We start from the raw sequence: 15,568 nt of genomic DNA, 5'->3' as shown, positions 1-15,568 counted from the left end.
CCTGGCCTGAATCTTAGACTAATCTATTCCTTTATCAGGGAATCTGGTTGGTTTAACTCGGAGACAACTAAAGTGTTATAAATACCCTACTGTTTATCAGTTTTGAATCGACCCAAGTGATCTGCTTGACTAGTGGCTGCCCATGGAACCTAACATATCGCAGGGAACCTGTACCAAACGCAAATGATCCGTTTGAAGCTATCATTGGCGCAAAAATACCCTAAATATGCTGCCAGCCATAAGACCGTAATATTCCATCATGACAACGCTCGGCCACATGTTGCAATACCTGATAAAAAGTATTTAGAATAGTCCCGAATAGTCCACATTATAGTCCAGACCTTGCCCCGTCAGACTACTATTTATTTCGATCGATGAAGAGAGCTCTCTCTGGGAAACTCTTCACTTTGGAACAGAGTATCCGATATTGGTTTGATTCGTTCTTGTCTTCAAAATATGAGCAGTTCTATTGGCTAGGAATCCATATGTTGCCAGAGAGATGGGAAAAGTTCACAGCTAACAATGGCCAAAGATTGATGTTTAAATCGGACTTTAGATAGACCTACAATTGACATTCTAATCAAACTTTATAAAGTCCTATTGACGTTTTAATCGGACTTCAATCATTATCACTTCCGATTTACGTTAAAATTTAAACGAGTACATTATAAAGTCATAAGATTGACGTTTTAATCAGAATTTAGAAAGGTGTTCGATTGACGTTTTAATCGGGTATTAGGAAGATTGACCCTTAAATCGGACTTGAGAAAGAACTACGATGTAAATTTTAACCAAACTTTAGAAAGACCTACAATTGATATTCCAATCGGACTTTAGAAATACATAAGATTGTAGTTGTAACCGCCGAAAAGACCTACGATTGAAATTTTAATCAAACTTTACACCCCGTCTACAATAGGCATGAAATGCTGTTAAAACATGATGTTAAGACTTCATGTTAAATTATTAATATGTTAATGGTGGAGTATCGTACTCATGTCAATATTAAGATATTTCATTATTTTTTGATTGTCAGCGAAGCAAATTCTATAAAACATGGGAACTGTTCGTATAATCCAATGATTTTAAAAGTTTCTTCAACGTTAGCATCCATTTTTATTTTATTTATTTTTTGTTTTATAGAATTACAAAGCCAATAAATTTTTACACAATTTTCCACATTATTTTACAGCATTTATTTGTTTGTTTGTCGAATGAAAATTGTAAATGAAAAAAAAAGCAACAAAATGGCTGCTGTCAAGCTTAAACGTCATTTCATGTTATAATAGAGTTGTTAAAACACATGGTTTAACAACCATGTTAAAACATGAGAAAAGCGCTAACATGATGTCTCTATACCTAACACTAACATCATGTTAGTGTTAATGTTTAGCATTTCATGCCTGTTGTAGACGGTGTGTTAGGAAGACCTACAATTGATGTTTCAATCGAGAAGAAAGACCTACCATTGACATTCTAATCGCACTTTAGAAAGACGTTTAAATCAGATTTTAGAAAGACCAACAATTGGCATTTTAATCGCTATTTATAAAGACCTACGATTCATATTTAAATCAAACTTTTGAAAATCCTATGATTGATGTTTAACTCGAACATTAGAAACAAAATAAAATAAAAGCTAAACATTTGAAAAAATTCAGCATCTTTAGAAAAATGTATGATTGATGTTTAAATCCGACTTTTACGATTGGCATTTTAATCAAACTTTAGAAAGTCCTATGATTGACGTATTAATCGGACTTTAGAAAGACTTACGATTTACGTTTATATTAGATCGGACATGAGGAAGACGTTTAAATCAGACATTATATAGACCTACAATTGATGTTTTAATCGGACTTTAGAAAGACCTACGATTGACGTTTTAATCAGAATTTAGAAAGGTCTACGATTAACGTTTTAATCGGGTATTAGTAAGATCTACTATTGACGTTTAAATCGGACTCTAGAAAGACCTACGATTGAAATTTTAATCAAACTTTAGAAAGACCTACAATTGATATTCCAATCGGAATTTAGAAATACTTGAGATTATCGTTTAAATGGAGAAGAAAGACCTACGATTGACATTCTAAGCGCACTTTAGAAAGAAGTTTAACCTTCGCTTTACCTAAGGTTTTTTTATGTACATGGTTTACCAATAACCACCCGGGTAGTACTGCACTTATATAAATATACATATGCGACTAAGGAAATTTAAACAAATCGAAAAATCCTTATAAATAGTTTAAAATGTTTCTATTAAATTCTGTGGAACTGTAAAATTTGTTCAGTGAGTATAAATTTCATTTAAATCGAAACAAAATTAAAAAAAATATTAAACCAATAAAAACGAAGTGGTCACCCGGGTGGGTATTGGTAAAGCGAAGGTTAAATAAGATTTTAGAAAGACCAACAATTGGCATTCTAATCAGACTTTATAAAGACCTACGATTGATATTTAATTCAAACTTTAGAAAATCCTATGACTGACCTTTACCCCCTGGTTATACCTGATAAATTTGTATCATGATAAACTTCAAAATGGTTGTCTAGATAAAAAATTATCAGGTATAGTCTCCATTTATTAGTATTATTGCTTCGTTATGATAAAATTGTTAGTGGTTTTGCTTAGACAACTTTGTCTTGACAACAAATGTCATTTATTGTTATGATAAATATTTGTCAAGTATAGACAGGGGGTTAACTCGAACATTAGAAAGACCCAAAATAAAAGCTAAACATTTGAAAATATTCTGCATTTTTATGTCATATTTTAAATTTCTTAGATAATATTTTGAGCATCAAAATCCGCTTCCTAAACAGAGCTTTTGAACTTTTAAATTTATATGGTGTTTTTTAAATACTAATCTTATTTTATTTAAAAAGTAATACTTCTTTTAAATTTCATCTTCCAGCTCAAGCAAATATTTAAGGAACAAATACGGAGCAACAATTTGTGCAATGAAAGCAAAAGAAAAATGTTAGTTAAAACATGAGGACGGCTGGTTAGACAAAAAAAAAACCAAACACGAGGATGTTCTTAATGATGATGACGATGATGATGTTTGGTGTGGTGGTGGTGAGTGAGTGCTGATGAGTCGAGGAATTTTTTGCTTAAACGGAAAATATTTGGGGCGTTGTCTGACAAACATGTTGTAGTTGTTGTTCGTACATATTATTAAGAGTATTACTGTGAATGTTTTTTTTCTTCCTTTTTTATTAAAAGTATTGTAATATTAACACAAATATGTCGTTTAATGTTTTCTATATTTAGTAGAACATGCTAAATATTATACATAGTACATAACAAAAAAGAAATGTCATATTTTTCTTCTCTTTCTCTCTCCTTTCATTCTTATTAGTAGTAAACATTACCATCCATGTTCACATTCAATCATATAAACATTAAAATTGGAATAAAATAAAACGCAAAATAAATATTACTTCTAGTTTAGTATGTAATTTAAAAAGGAGTGGTTTTTTTATTTGTTATTTTACAAAGGACTCACAGGAATTTATGCTGACGTTTGAAAATAAAATGACAGTAATAATTGTTTTGTGTGAAGGGAAGGTCAAGAATAGAAGAAGAGTAATTGAGAAAAGAAGCAGAATAATAATGAAGGATGGGGGAAAACTTAGTAATTTACTAAAGAAATTAATTAAAATAATTAAATGAAATTTAAATAAACAGAAATTTACGTGACAAGTAAAATATATTAAAGTAGTTTAGAATTGTGGGAGATAAAATAGGAGTACCATTTACTCTCAAGATGAATCATATATAGAAAAACTAGTAATAAATCTAATTATATTATTTTAATTAATAGGCTCTAATCATCGCTAGAAAGGTAAACAAAATCCTCAAAATTTCTCTTCAAACACTCAACTAACATAAACGAAGAAGGCTTAAATTTCCGCCAGAAAAATGTTTGAATATTTATCTATAGTCTTGGTTAAGGACATGACGTAATGTTGGCAGTTTTTGAAGGAACTGGAGATAAGGCATTCGTAAATTAAATGAAAAGCGCAAAAATAAAATTCTTTCTTATGAATTAAAAAATTAAAACTGACAATGTAATGTGTAACGATTGACTAAGAAACTGGCCTCCAGAAGCGTCTATAAATATTCTTGGCAGAGTTTGAATGAATTTAAGAAAAATCCTTCGTATAGTCAATTCGGAATCGACATTGAAATTGTTAAACGATTGATCCCAATACAGATCATCAGAAAGTCCTATAATTGACGCTTAAATTTATATTTATAAAGACTTTAAATTGGCAGTTATGCTCGTCTTTGGTAAATCAACAATTGAATTGTGTATTTCAAAAACCAGCCAAGCAACAAAAAGTCCAAAATTGAGTTATTGGGCTATTACTGTTTTGTAAAGGTAAATGTATCGTTTAATGCAAAAAAATAAATACTGCCACCCAATTATGGTGCACTAATCCGTGTTTAGTGCAAAAAGAAGTCAAGTGATTTATTTTATACTCAGCCCAATTATGAATAAAAATTCCCCGGGAGTTTTTTTCCCTTTTCTCATTTTTCCTATTCAAATTCAATGGGAAAAATTCCCGGGGAACAAACTCCCAGGGAACTTTTTATTCATAATTGGCCTGACTAGGTTTTTTTTTACTGGTTTTTGAAATAAACGATTCAATTGTTCTATATAAACACCTAAAATCTAAGCTTTCGTAGCAAAAAATAATTACGATAGTGAAATTATTATAAAATATATTTGGTTTCTCGGTCGATATCGAATGCGGTAATTCGGCATCTGAATTTGAAGCTTCAATTTGTCTAAAATTTACGTTTAAATTCATATTTAGAAAGACCTATGACTGACATTTAAATCGGACCTAAGAAGGACCTATATTGACATTTTAATCGGACTTTAGAAAGATCTACAGTTGACGTTTAAATCGGACTTTAGAAAGACCTACCGTTGACGTTTTAATCAAACTTTAGAAAGGCCGGCGGTTGACATTTTAATCAGACTTTTAAAAAACCTACCGGACTATAGAAAGACCTACCTTTGACCTATTTAACGGACTTTAGAAAGACCTGCGGTGGACATTTTAATCAGACTTCAGAAAAATATACCGGACTTTAGAAAGTCCTACCGTTGACGTTTAAATCGGACTTTATAAAGACCTACCGTTGACGTTTCAATCGGACTTTAGAAAGACATACGGTTGACGTTTAATCGGACTTCAGAAAGACCTACCGTTGACGTTTTAATCGAACTTTAGAAAGGCCGGCGGTTGACATTTTAATCAGACTTTAGAAAGACCTACAGTTGAAGTTTGAATCAGACTTTAGAAAGACCAGCGGTTGACATTTTAATCAGACGTTAGACAAACATACCGGACTTTAGAAAGACCTACGATTGACATTTAAATCGGACTTTAGAATAACCTTCAGTTGACGTTTTAATTGGACTTTAGAAAGACATACGGTTGACGTTTTAATCGGACTTTAAAAAACCTACCGGACTTTAGAAAGACCTGCCTTTGACCTATTAAACGGACTTTAGAAAGACCTGCGGTGGACATTTTAATCAGACTTCAGAAAAATATACCGGACTTTAAAAAGTCCTACCGTTGACGTTTAAATCGGGAAAGATATAGAAAAACCTATGATTGATGTTTAAATAGGACTGTAGAAAGTCCTACGATTTAATCAAACATTAGAAAGTCCTATGAATCTCGGTTTAAACGGACTTTAGAAAGACGTTTAAATGAGACTTTATAAAGACCTACAAGTGATGTTTTAATCGGACTTTAGAAAGACCTACGATTGTGTTCCATCGGTTTCAAAGTGCGAGAGATGGTTTGTGAGGTTCAGAAGTTGTGATTTTGACACGGATGACAAAGATGGCCTAGGCCAGTCGAAAAAGTTTGAAGACCAAGAATTGGAGGCATTACTCCATGAAGATTTCTGTAAAACTCAACAAGAGCTTGCGAAATCATTGGCAGCTACTCAAGCAGCAATTTCAAAAGGTTTGCAAGCAGCAGGATTCATCCAAAAGCAGGGAAATTAGTGAACATACGAATTGAAGCCGAGAGATCATAAAAGTCCGAAATGATGCTTGACCACATCATTACTTGAGATGAAAAACAAGTAAGAGAGCTATATTCGGCTGTGTCGAATCTTTTATACCCTTCAATAAATTATACTTCAAAATGAAAATTTTAAATATTTTTAGGTAAACAAAATTTATTTTTTTTGGAATTTTTAAAATTTTTGCAAAACAAAATTTTTCGAATTTTTTTTTAAATTTTTTTTTTGTTTTTTAAATTTTTTTTTTAATATTTAGCGAAAAAAAACTTTTGGTGAAAAAAAAAATCGGGTCAAAAAATATTTTTCCGATTTTGACCCATTGTAGATCCAACTTACTATGGTTTTATATACGTCATTGCAAAGATCTTTGAAATATATATCATTAGATTTCCATATTGTCTGTATTAATGACTTAGTAATCCAGATATACTAGGTCAAAAATCGAGGTTGTCCTGGTTTTTTCCTCATATCTCAGCCATTTGTGGACCGATTTTGCTGATTTTAAATAGCAAACTTCTCGAAAACATGTCTGACAGAATTATTGAAGATTTGGATCCCCAAGATATCTGGTGGTCTTCAGAAAATTGATTTCAACAGAAGGACATGGCTTAATCGACTCCGCCATCTATAAGGATCCAGAATATATATACTTTATAGGGTCGGAAATGAAAAATGTAGAAATAACAAACGGAATGACAAACTTATATATTACCTTCTCACGAAGGTGAAGGGTATAATGAATCCATTACGATAACCCGAAGCGTAAGAGAGACCAGCCGAATCGATACCACAGCCAAATAACCTTGGCGCTAAGGTAATTTTCTGTATTTGGTGGCAGCAAAAGGGTCCATCTTTTATAAGCTGCTGAAATCTGGGAATCTGAATCAAACACAACTGATTCATTTGAAGCGAACATTGGCCGAAAAATGCCAAGAATATGCGGCCAGACATGAAACCGAAATATTACATCATGACAACGTTCAGTCACATGTTGCAATACCTGCTAAAAAGTATTTAGAATGAAGAGGGATGTTTTGCCTCACCCGCTTTATAGTCTAGACCGTGCCCCGTCCGACTACTGTTTGTTTCGATCGATGCAGATCGCTCTCTTTGGAATAAGCTTCACTTCAGAACAGAGTATCCGATATTGGCTTGATTCGTTCTTGGCCTCAAAAGATAAGCAGTTCTTTTAAGATCCATGATAAAGTTCTACGATTTTTGATTAAGATCCAAGGTAAAGATCAACTGTTGTTGAGATTAAAATTGTTTCAGTTTATGATTCAAGTTAAAGATCTACTATAGTCGATATTAAATTTGTTCCAAATTAAGATGCACGATTTTATAGATTAAGAACTATCAAAAAGGTCTATATTTTTGTTAAAACTTGATTGGCTCTAAAATAGCCTACAGTTTACACACATAAGAATATAATTATTATAATTCATTTTATATAAATGTTTATTGTTTCGAAGAAAATTTGTGAGCAATTGTTGTGCAGATATTTGTACTATTATTACTATTATTACGAAGAACATGTAGGTATTAATAATGAAATCTGCAAAATTTAGCAAGTTTGGCTAACGATTCGAAACGGTTAAAGATAAAGGTAACGGTAATGTTAATTTTTATTATTTCGTTGACGTTATTTTAAAGATAATGATTGTTGGGTTTATTTCGGTGATCGTTTTTTAGTGGTCAGGTGATATATTTGATATTGTATGGGTAACGATATTTTAGGTTTAACGGTAATCGAGTTTAACCTTAAATTTTTAAAGAAAAATTCTTTATCACTCAGTAAATGTTGGAATTTTTTTTAATATTAAATTTATGAAATCTTTAAATTTAAAAAGCACTTGATTTCTTTGAACTTTTTTTTAACAATTTTTGTCATATTTTGTTTTGTTTTACCTCAAAACTATAAGTAAAAATTAAAAGTCTGGCTTCTTTCACTTTACTCATCATTCCTTTATAAAGAAATTTAGGTTTTTTGTTTTTCAAATTATTTGAATTTAAAACCATATAGTAAATAATATTGTCTACAAAGAACTCAACTCACTCACGATAAACTGATTTGAAAACGATGAAATGGTAGCTAGATACCAAACAGCTCGACGTAAATCTTCCAGTTTATAATTAAAAACAATAAGATTATATCGCGGTTTAAATTATTTTTCTATTTTTATGCACTAGACTCAGTCACAACAAATGATTCACTTGGGGTTTTTGGTTACTGCCAGCCAGTCAGCCAGCCAGCGACAACAAAAACAAAGAAAATCTAAAGAAAATCTCAGAAAAATAAATTTAAAAAAAAACAACTCAGCCAAGCAATTGCATTTAAAAAAAGTCTAATTTTACATGTTTCCAAACGTTTTAAAATATGTATTTCAACTAAAGGTATTTATTTATTCAATTTTTTTTTTGCCAAGCTCTTTTAAAAGCAGCAGAATTTTAGCGGCAGAATTGCAAAAAAAACGACATGAAAATGAAATGAAAATGCTTTAAGTTTGAAGGCATAAAGCATGACATTTTGCTTTGTGAGCACACATAACAACAACAAATACAAAAGAATGCAATGAAAAGGAAACAAATCAAAGCAGCAAAAGGGTTGCAAAGGTAAACAAAAGAGAGAGAGGAAGAATATTTAGAAAAATGTTCCTATATTAAACCAAAAAATAAACCTAAAATGATTCATATTGAATAGGGAGAGTGTGAGAGAATGATAGGGGAAGGGGAGTCGGGGCAAGGAGACCTAAATGAACACATTTATGTAGTAAATCCCTTTTCTCAAAGGTTTTTTTGTTGTTAATGTATTTAAGCATAAAATGCTGTTACCTCTGACGTTGTTTCTAATGAGCGAGAAAAGAAAGTAAACAAAAACATGTAAAAGGGAATGCAAAAAAAAAATATGGCAAAAAGAAACACTTAGAGAAAAAAATGGGAACAAAAAGCTTTCAAGTTTCCGCTTGGGAAACCAAATGGAAATTTCACATATATAAAAACCAGCTGACACCATACGAATCAGTCAAACACGTTTGTCAAATGTCAGCAGAACAAAATCAGCCATTAGTATTGTTAAAAATCCATTAAAGATCTGTGCTATTGACAACCTACTACTTTGTCTTGCTGACATTTGATAAAAAGTTTAAGAAATATCATAAATAAACCTTTCTTCCCCCTGATAAACTGTTGCTTCTTTAAATTTTAAAAACCTAAAGGTCAAAGTTCATTTTCACATCAACAATACATGAAATATAGATTCAATATAAATAACCCTACATGTTTAGCAATTACATTTTTATCTTCTAATATATAAAATTTATTATTTGAAAACGATTCAATTATCGATAAAAAAGCTTTAAATTCTTTTCATTTTCAGTTTATGTCAAGTAAAGACATTTTCAATAGGAAATATGAGAATATGAACAAGATTTGTTGTGTAAAATGCAGAAAAAACCCAACTTAACCTCATTTCAATTATTTTTAGACCTTTTTTCCTATACAATGCTTTATCAAATAGAGTGTCTACAATAGTTTTTGGGTGGAAAACAAATAATGCTGCAAAAAACTGAAAACTAAACAAAAGCAACATGTAGTCTGAGGCATTAGATATGAAAAATGTGGTACTATTTTATATTATTGGTACTTTTGACACTTGAGTAAATGTTTTCAGTTGACACTTTTAATTTTCAAATGAGTGACATCCATATAATAATGAATGATTAAACTAGAATAAACCTAGTTTAACTTAATAAAATTGGACTAAATGTAAACTGATGGTTAAACTAGATAAAATCAAGTTTTATTTCTTAAAATGTGGTTTATTTAAGTTTTAATAAATAGTTTTTAATTATCATTAAACATTCTTGCCTTCACATAAGTTTAACAGCTTTAATCTTAGTTTAATTAGGAAAAATCAAGTACTAGATAAAACCTAGTTTTACTTCTCAAAATATTTTTTTTAGTTTCGCTAAATTGTTTTTAAAGATCATTTCAAATTCTAGCTTAATCTTAAGTTTAACAGCTTTAATCTTTGTTTAACTAGCAAAAATCAAGTAACATATCAAATTTCAGTTTTAAATATTTATTTAGATGATAAATAAAAAACAAAAATTTAAAAAAATATTTCAAACCTTAAACTTAATTTAATGAAGTTTAAACTAAGCTTAACTAGGAAATAATTATTTTAGTTTTGGAAGATTATTTGCCTTTGATAACATACTAACACATCAATGCATAAACTTAAATCAAACAGGTTTAAACTTAGTTTAACTGAGAGAAAATCAAGCTTAGCAATTTATTTTAGATTTAATAACTTATTTAGGTGAACAATTTAAAAATTAACTGCTAAACTTAGTTTCAAACCTTAAACTTAACTTAATAAAGTTTAAACTTAGTTTAACTAAATGAATAAGAAGCGGTTTATTTTTAGTTTTAAAAGGTTGTTTGCATTAGAAACCACATTAACTAGATATCAATGCTTAAACTTATACAAAATAGGTTTAAACTTGGTTTAACTGGTACAAAATCAAGTTGTCACTTGATTTTTAAATTTAATGACTTATTTAGGTGAACAATTTATAAATTAATTGCTAAACTTAGTTTCATACCTTAAAGTTAATTTAATAAAGTTTAAACATAGTTTAACTAGAAGAATAAGAAGCTGTTTATTTTTAGTTTAGAAATCGTCTTTAAATTTAAAATTATGTTAATTTGATTTCAAAACTTAACCTTTAATTTACTAGGTTTAAACTTTGTTTAACTAAGAGAAAAACAAGTTTAACGATTTATTTTAATTGCAGAGGTTTTTATATGAGACAAATTAAAAATTAACAAATTAACTTAGTTTCAAACCTTAAACTTAATTAAATCAAGTTTAAACTTAAGTTAACTAGGCATAATATAATAAGTGTTTTTGGTTGTTTTGAAGGTTTATTTGAAATACAGATTGTTTTAAATTGATCTCAATCTTAAGTTTAACAATTAAATAGGTTTAAACTTTGTTTAACAAAGAGAAAATCAAGTTTAATGGATTATTTAATTGACAAACTAAAAAATCTATTGCTTAACTTAGTTTCAAACCTTAAAATTGATTTATTAAAGTTTTAACTAAGTTTAACTAGAGGAATAATAAATGTTTTATTTTAGATTTTAAAGGTTTATTTGAAACAAAAATTATGTTAACTTGACCATAATACTTTAATGAAATATGTTAAACTATGTTTAACTAAGATAAAAATCTATCGCTTAACTTAGTTTCGAACCTTAAACTTGATTTATTAGAGTTTAAACTAAGTTTAACTAGGAGATTAATAAATGATTTATTTTCGATTTTAAAGGTTTACTTGAATTACAAAATATTTTAAATTGATCTCAATGCTTAAACTTCAATTAAGTAAGATTAAACATTGTTTAACTAAGAGAAAACCAAGTATAGTCATGTATTTTAATTTGAATGACTTTTTTAGGTGACAAATTAAAAAAATATATTGCTTAACTTAGTTTCAAACCTTAAACTTGATTTATTAAAGTTTAAACTTAGTTTAACTAGAGGAATAATAAATGATTTATTTTTGATTTTAAAGGTTTATTTGAAATACAAATTGTTTTACATTGATTTCAATGTTTAAACTTAAATTAAATAGGTTTAAACTTTGTTTAACTAAGAGAAAATAAAGTTTAACGAATTTGAAACATTAAGCTAATAAAGCAAATAATGTTAACTTGATTTTAATGCCTAATCTTTATTGAACTAAGTTTAAACTTTGTTTAACTGAGAGAAAATTAAGATTAGCGATTTATATTTGTTTTAAACTTGTATTTGTACCGTTAATTTTCTAAAAATGCACTAGAAAAACGTTATTTGTAAATTATAAGTTATATATGTATACAACAAGTATTGAAAAATATATCAAAATTACCTAGTTTAAACCAAGTTTAGGTATGACGAAATCAAGTTTAACTTTGTTTATTTTTCAAATATTTGATATTTTTGCAAATGTATAAAGAAATCAAAGATTTTATGGTTTAAACTTATATGTACCGAGTTTAAACCTGGTTTAAAAGCTGAATGTTGGGGACACACATTTCGAAGCCATGTTTTTTCATGTTTCAGACACAATAGTGACTAACCGAAAACAAAATAGTACTTTGATACTTTTTAGTACTTTATTTTACCCATCTTTGAAGTGTGTGATAGTACCTAATTGATTTGAAAAGGGAAAAACTACAATATTATAAATAAAACGAGACACACCAAGAACCTACAAACGAAGGCAAACTACAACCATAGTGTCTAGTTTTAAAAAGAAGACGGACAAATGAAAAAAAAAGACCAACAACTACTCATAATATTAAAGAAAAATAAAAACCCTAAATAACACACCACGTACAAAACAACAATGTACTCGACGGTACAACAACTTGGCCAAATGCCAATATTATTATTATTGTACCAGTATTTTTGCTTCAAGTAAATGTAGTTGGTGTGTTGCATGCATGAGCATGTAATCTTACCATACAATTGTTTATTCCTACATACATTTCTTGAAAATGTAAGAAAAACCATAATTTATGGACAATATGAATTCTAAATACAAAAAAATGCATATGAAAAAATTTCCTATATGAGTTGTAAAATTGTTTTAACTTGGACAAATACTCATGGCAAAATGGATAAAAATGCTGAAATTATAAACATTTTTCCTTAAGAAAAAAATGTTTGCAGTTGTGTCTTATGGCAAAATTTTTTTGTTATAATTTCTTTTGGTTTCTTTTCTTTTTCTGGGATTTTATTTTGCGAATATGCTTATGCATGTAGTAAAAAGTTTTAGGCAGCCAAGCATGAAATTTTCTTAAAGTTAAAGTTGATTTTGTTTCCTATAAACAAGTGGCAACAAACGGGATATGAATTTGAGTTTAAAGAGAATATTAGAAAATCAAAGTTAATTATACAATTGTTAAACTTTATAACACTCAGTTAAACAAAGTTTAAACCAATTTCATTAAACAAATTATGTTATCTTGTGTTTCCAATAAACCTTTAATCCTAAAATCAACTGCTAAATTTGGCTCTAGTTAAACTAAGGTTTAACTTTATTAAATTAAGTTTAAAGTTCATTTAAATAAATATTTAAAACAAAAATTAGCAGATTAACTCGTTTTTTCTTAATTAAACGAAGATCAAACCTGATAAATTAAGGTTTAATGTAAATAAAGCATAAACCTTATTGTTTTAAGTTAAACTCCGGTTAAGCTTAAGATATGAACTTCAGTTAAGCAGCTTTTACTTTTAGTTTTCATTCCAATAATTTATATTTTTATCAAATTATGTACTAAACTTAATTTTTCTTAAGTTAATCAAAGTTTAATCTTAATGAATTAAAGATTAAGACTTAAAACTTGGTTTAAAATTATTGTAAGTTAATTATATCTACTAAAAACTACTATAAATATAAAATAAAGCATTAATCCTAATTGCTTTAAGTTAAACTTTGGTTAAGCTTAAGACATAAACTGCAGTTAAGCAGCTTATAGATTTATTTTTCATTCCAATAATTTGTCTTGTAATAAAATTATTTATTAAACTTTATTTTCTTTAAGTTAAACTAAGTTTAAACCCAATTAATTAAAGTTTAAGTGTTGAAACTAGTTTTCAAATTATTGTAAGCTAATTTTATCTATTCAAAACTACAATAAATATAAAATAAAGCATTAAACCTTAATGCTTTAAGTTAAACTTTGGTTAAGCTTAAACATGAACTGAAGTTAAGCAGATTATACATTTATTTTTCATTCCAGTAATTTGTCTTGTAATACAATTATTTACTAAACTTTATTTTCTTTAAGTTAAACTAAGTTTAAACTCAATTAATTAAAGATTAAGACTTAAAACTAGGTTTAAAATTATTGCAAGTTAATTATATCTACTCAAAACTGCAATAAATATAAAATAAAGCTCTAAACCCTACTGCTTTAAGTTAAACTTCTGTTAAGGTTAAGACATGAACTTCAGTTAAGCAGCTTAAACTTTTATTTTTCATTCCAATAATTAGTTTTTTAATAAATTAATTACTAAACTTTATTTTGCTTAAGTTAAACTATGTTTAAACTCAATTAATTTACGATTAAGTGTTGAAACTAGTTTTCAAATTATTGTAAGCTAATTTTATCTACTCAAAATTACAATAAATATAAAATAAAGCATTAAACCTTATTGATTTAAGTTAAACTTTGGTTAAGCTTAAGACATGAACTGCAGTTAAGCAGATTATAGATTCATTTTTCATTCCAATAATTTGTCTTGTAATAAAATTATTTACTAAACTTTATTTTCTTTAAGTTAAACTAAGTTTAAACCCAATTAATTAAAGTTTAAGTGTTGAAACTAGTTTTCAAATTATTGTAAGCTAAATTTATCTATTCAAAACTACAATAAATATAAAATAAAGCATTAAACCTTATTGCTTTAAGTTAAACTTTGGTTAAGATTAAGGCATGAATTCAAGTTAAGCAGCTAATACTTTTAATTTTCATTCCAATTATATGGTTTTTAATATAATTATTTACTAAACTTTATTTTCCATAAGTTAAACTATGTTTAAACTCAATTAATTTACGATTAAGTGTTGAAACTAGTTTTCAAATTATTGTAAGCTAATTTTATCTACTCAAAATTACAATAAATATAAAATAAAGCATTAAACCTTATTGATTTAAGTTAAACTTTGGTTAAGCTTAAGACATGAACTGCAGTTAAGCAGATTATAGATTCATTTTTCATTCCAATAATTTGTTTTTTAATAAATTAATTACTAAACTTTATTTTGCTTAAGTTAAACTAAGTTTAAACCCAATTAATTAAAGTTTAAGTGTTGAAAATAGTTTTTAAATTATTGTAAGCTAATTTTATCTACTCAAAATTACAATAAATATAAAATAAAGCATTAAACCTTATTGCTTTAAGTTAAACTTTGGTTAAGCTTAAGACATGAACTTCAGTTGAGCAGCTTATACTTTTATTTTTCATTGCAATAATTTGTGTTTTAATAAAGTTATTTGCTAAACTTTATTGTTCTTAAGTTAAACTAAGTTTAAACCCAATTAATTAAAGTTTAAGTGTTGAAACTAGTTTTCAAATTATTGTAAGCTAATTTTATCTATTCAAAACAACAATAAATATAAAATAAAGCATTAAACCTTAATGCTTTAAGTTAAACTTTGGTTAATCTTAAAACATGAACTGCAGTTAAGCAGATTATAGACTCATTTTTCATTCCAATAATTTGTCTTGTAATAAAATTATTTACTAAACTTTATTTTCTTTAAGTTAAACTAAGTTTAAACTCAATTAATTAAAGATTAAGACTCAAAACTAGGTTTAAATTATCGTAAGTTAAATAAATATAAAATAAAGCATTAAACCTTATTATTTTAAGTTAAACTTTGGTAAAGCTTAAGGCATAAACTCAGTTAAGCTACTTATAATTTTATTTTTCATTATAATAA

At 27.9% G+C, this 15,568-nt stretch overlaps 1 protein-coding gene across 4 annotated transcripts in view; it reads right to left on the bottom strand.

Moving 5' to 3' along the window:
• The window catches only part of CdGAPr (GTPase-activating protein CdGAPr), a 174,109-nt gene that overhangs the window by 17,111 nt on the left and 141,430 nt on the right, over nucleotides 1-15,568 (bottom strand). Inside the window, exon 1 of one of the 4 annotated variants that reach the window (XM_065501802.1) lies at nucleotides 7,973-8,338. The exons of the other annotated variants lie outside the window; for them this stretch is intronic. Within the exon in view, the coding sequence (XP_065357874.1) occupies nucleotides 7,973-8,083 (111 nt within the window). The 5' untranslated portion in view covers nucleotides 8,084-8,338. Of the gene's footprint in view, nucleotides 1-7,972; nucleotides 8,339-15,568 lie in introns of those variants that run through there. 4 annotated transcript variants of the gene reach the window in all.

The sequence above is a fragment of the Calliphora vicina genome, chromosome 2 (assembly GCF_958450345.1).
Source record: "Calliphora vicina chromosome 2, idCalVici1.1, whole genome shotgun sequence".
Taxonomy (NCBI): domain Eukaryota; kingdom Metazoa; phylum Arthropoda; class Insecta; order Diptera; family Calliphoridae; genus Calliphora; species Calliphora vicina.
Note: the sequence above shows the minus strand (reverse complement) of the source record. Positions and strands in the feature narration are given on the sequence as shown.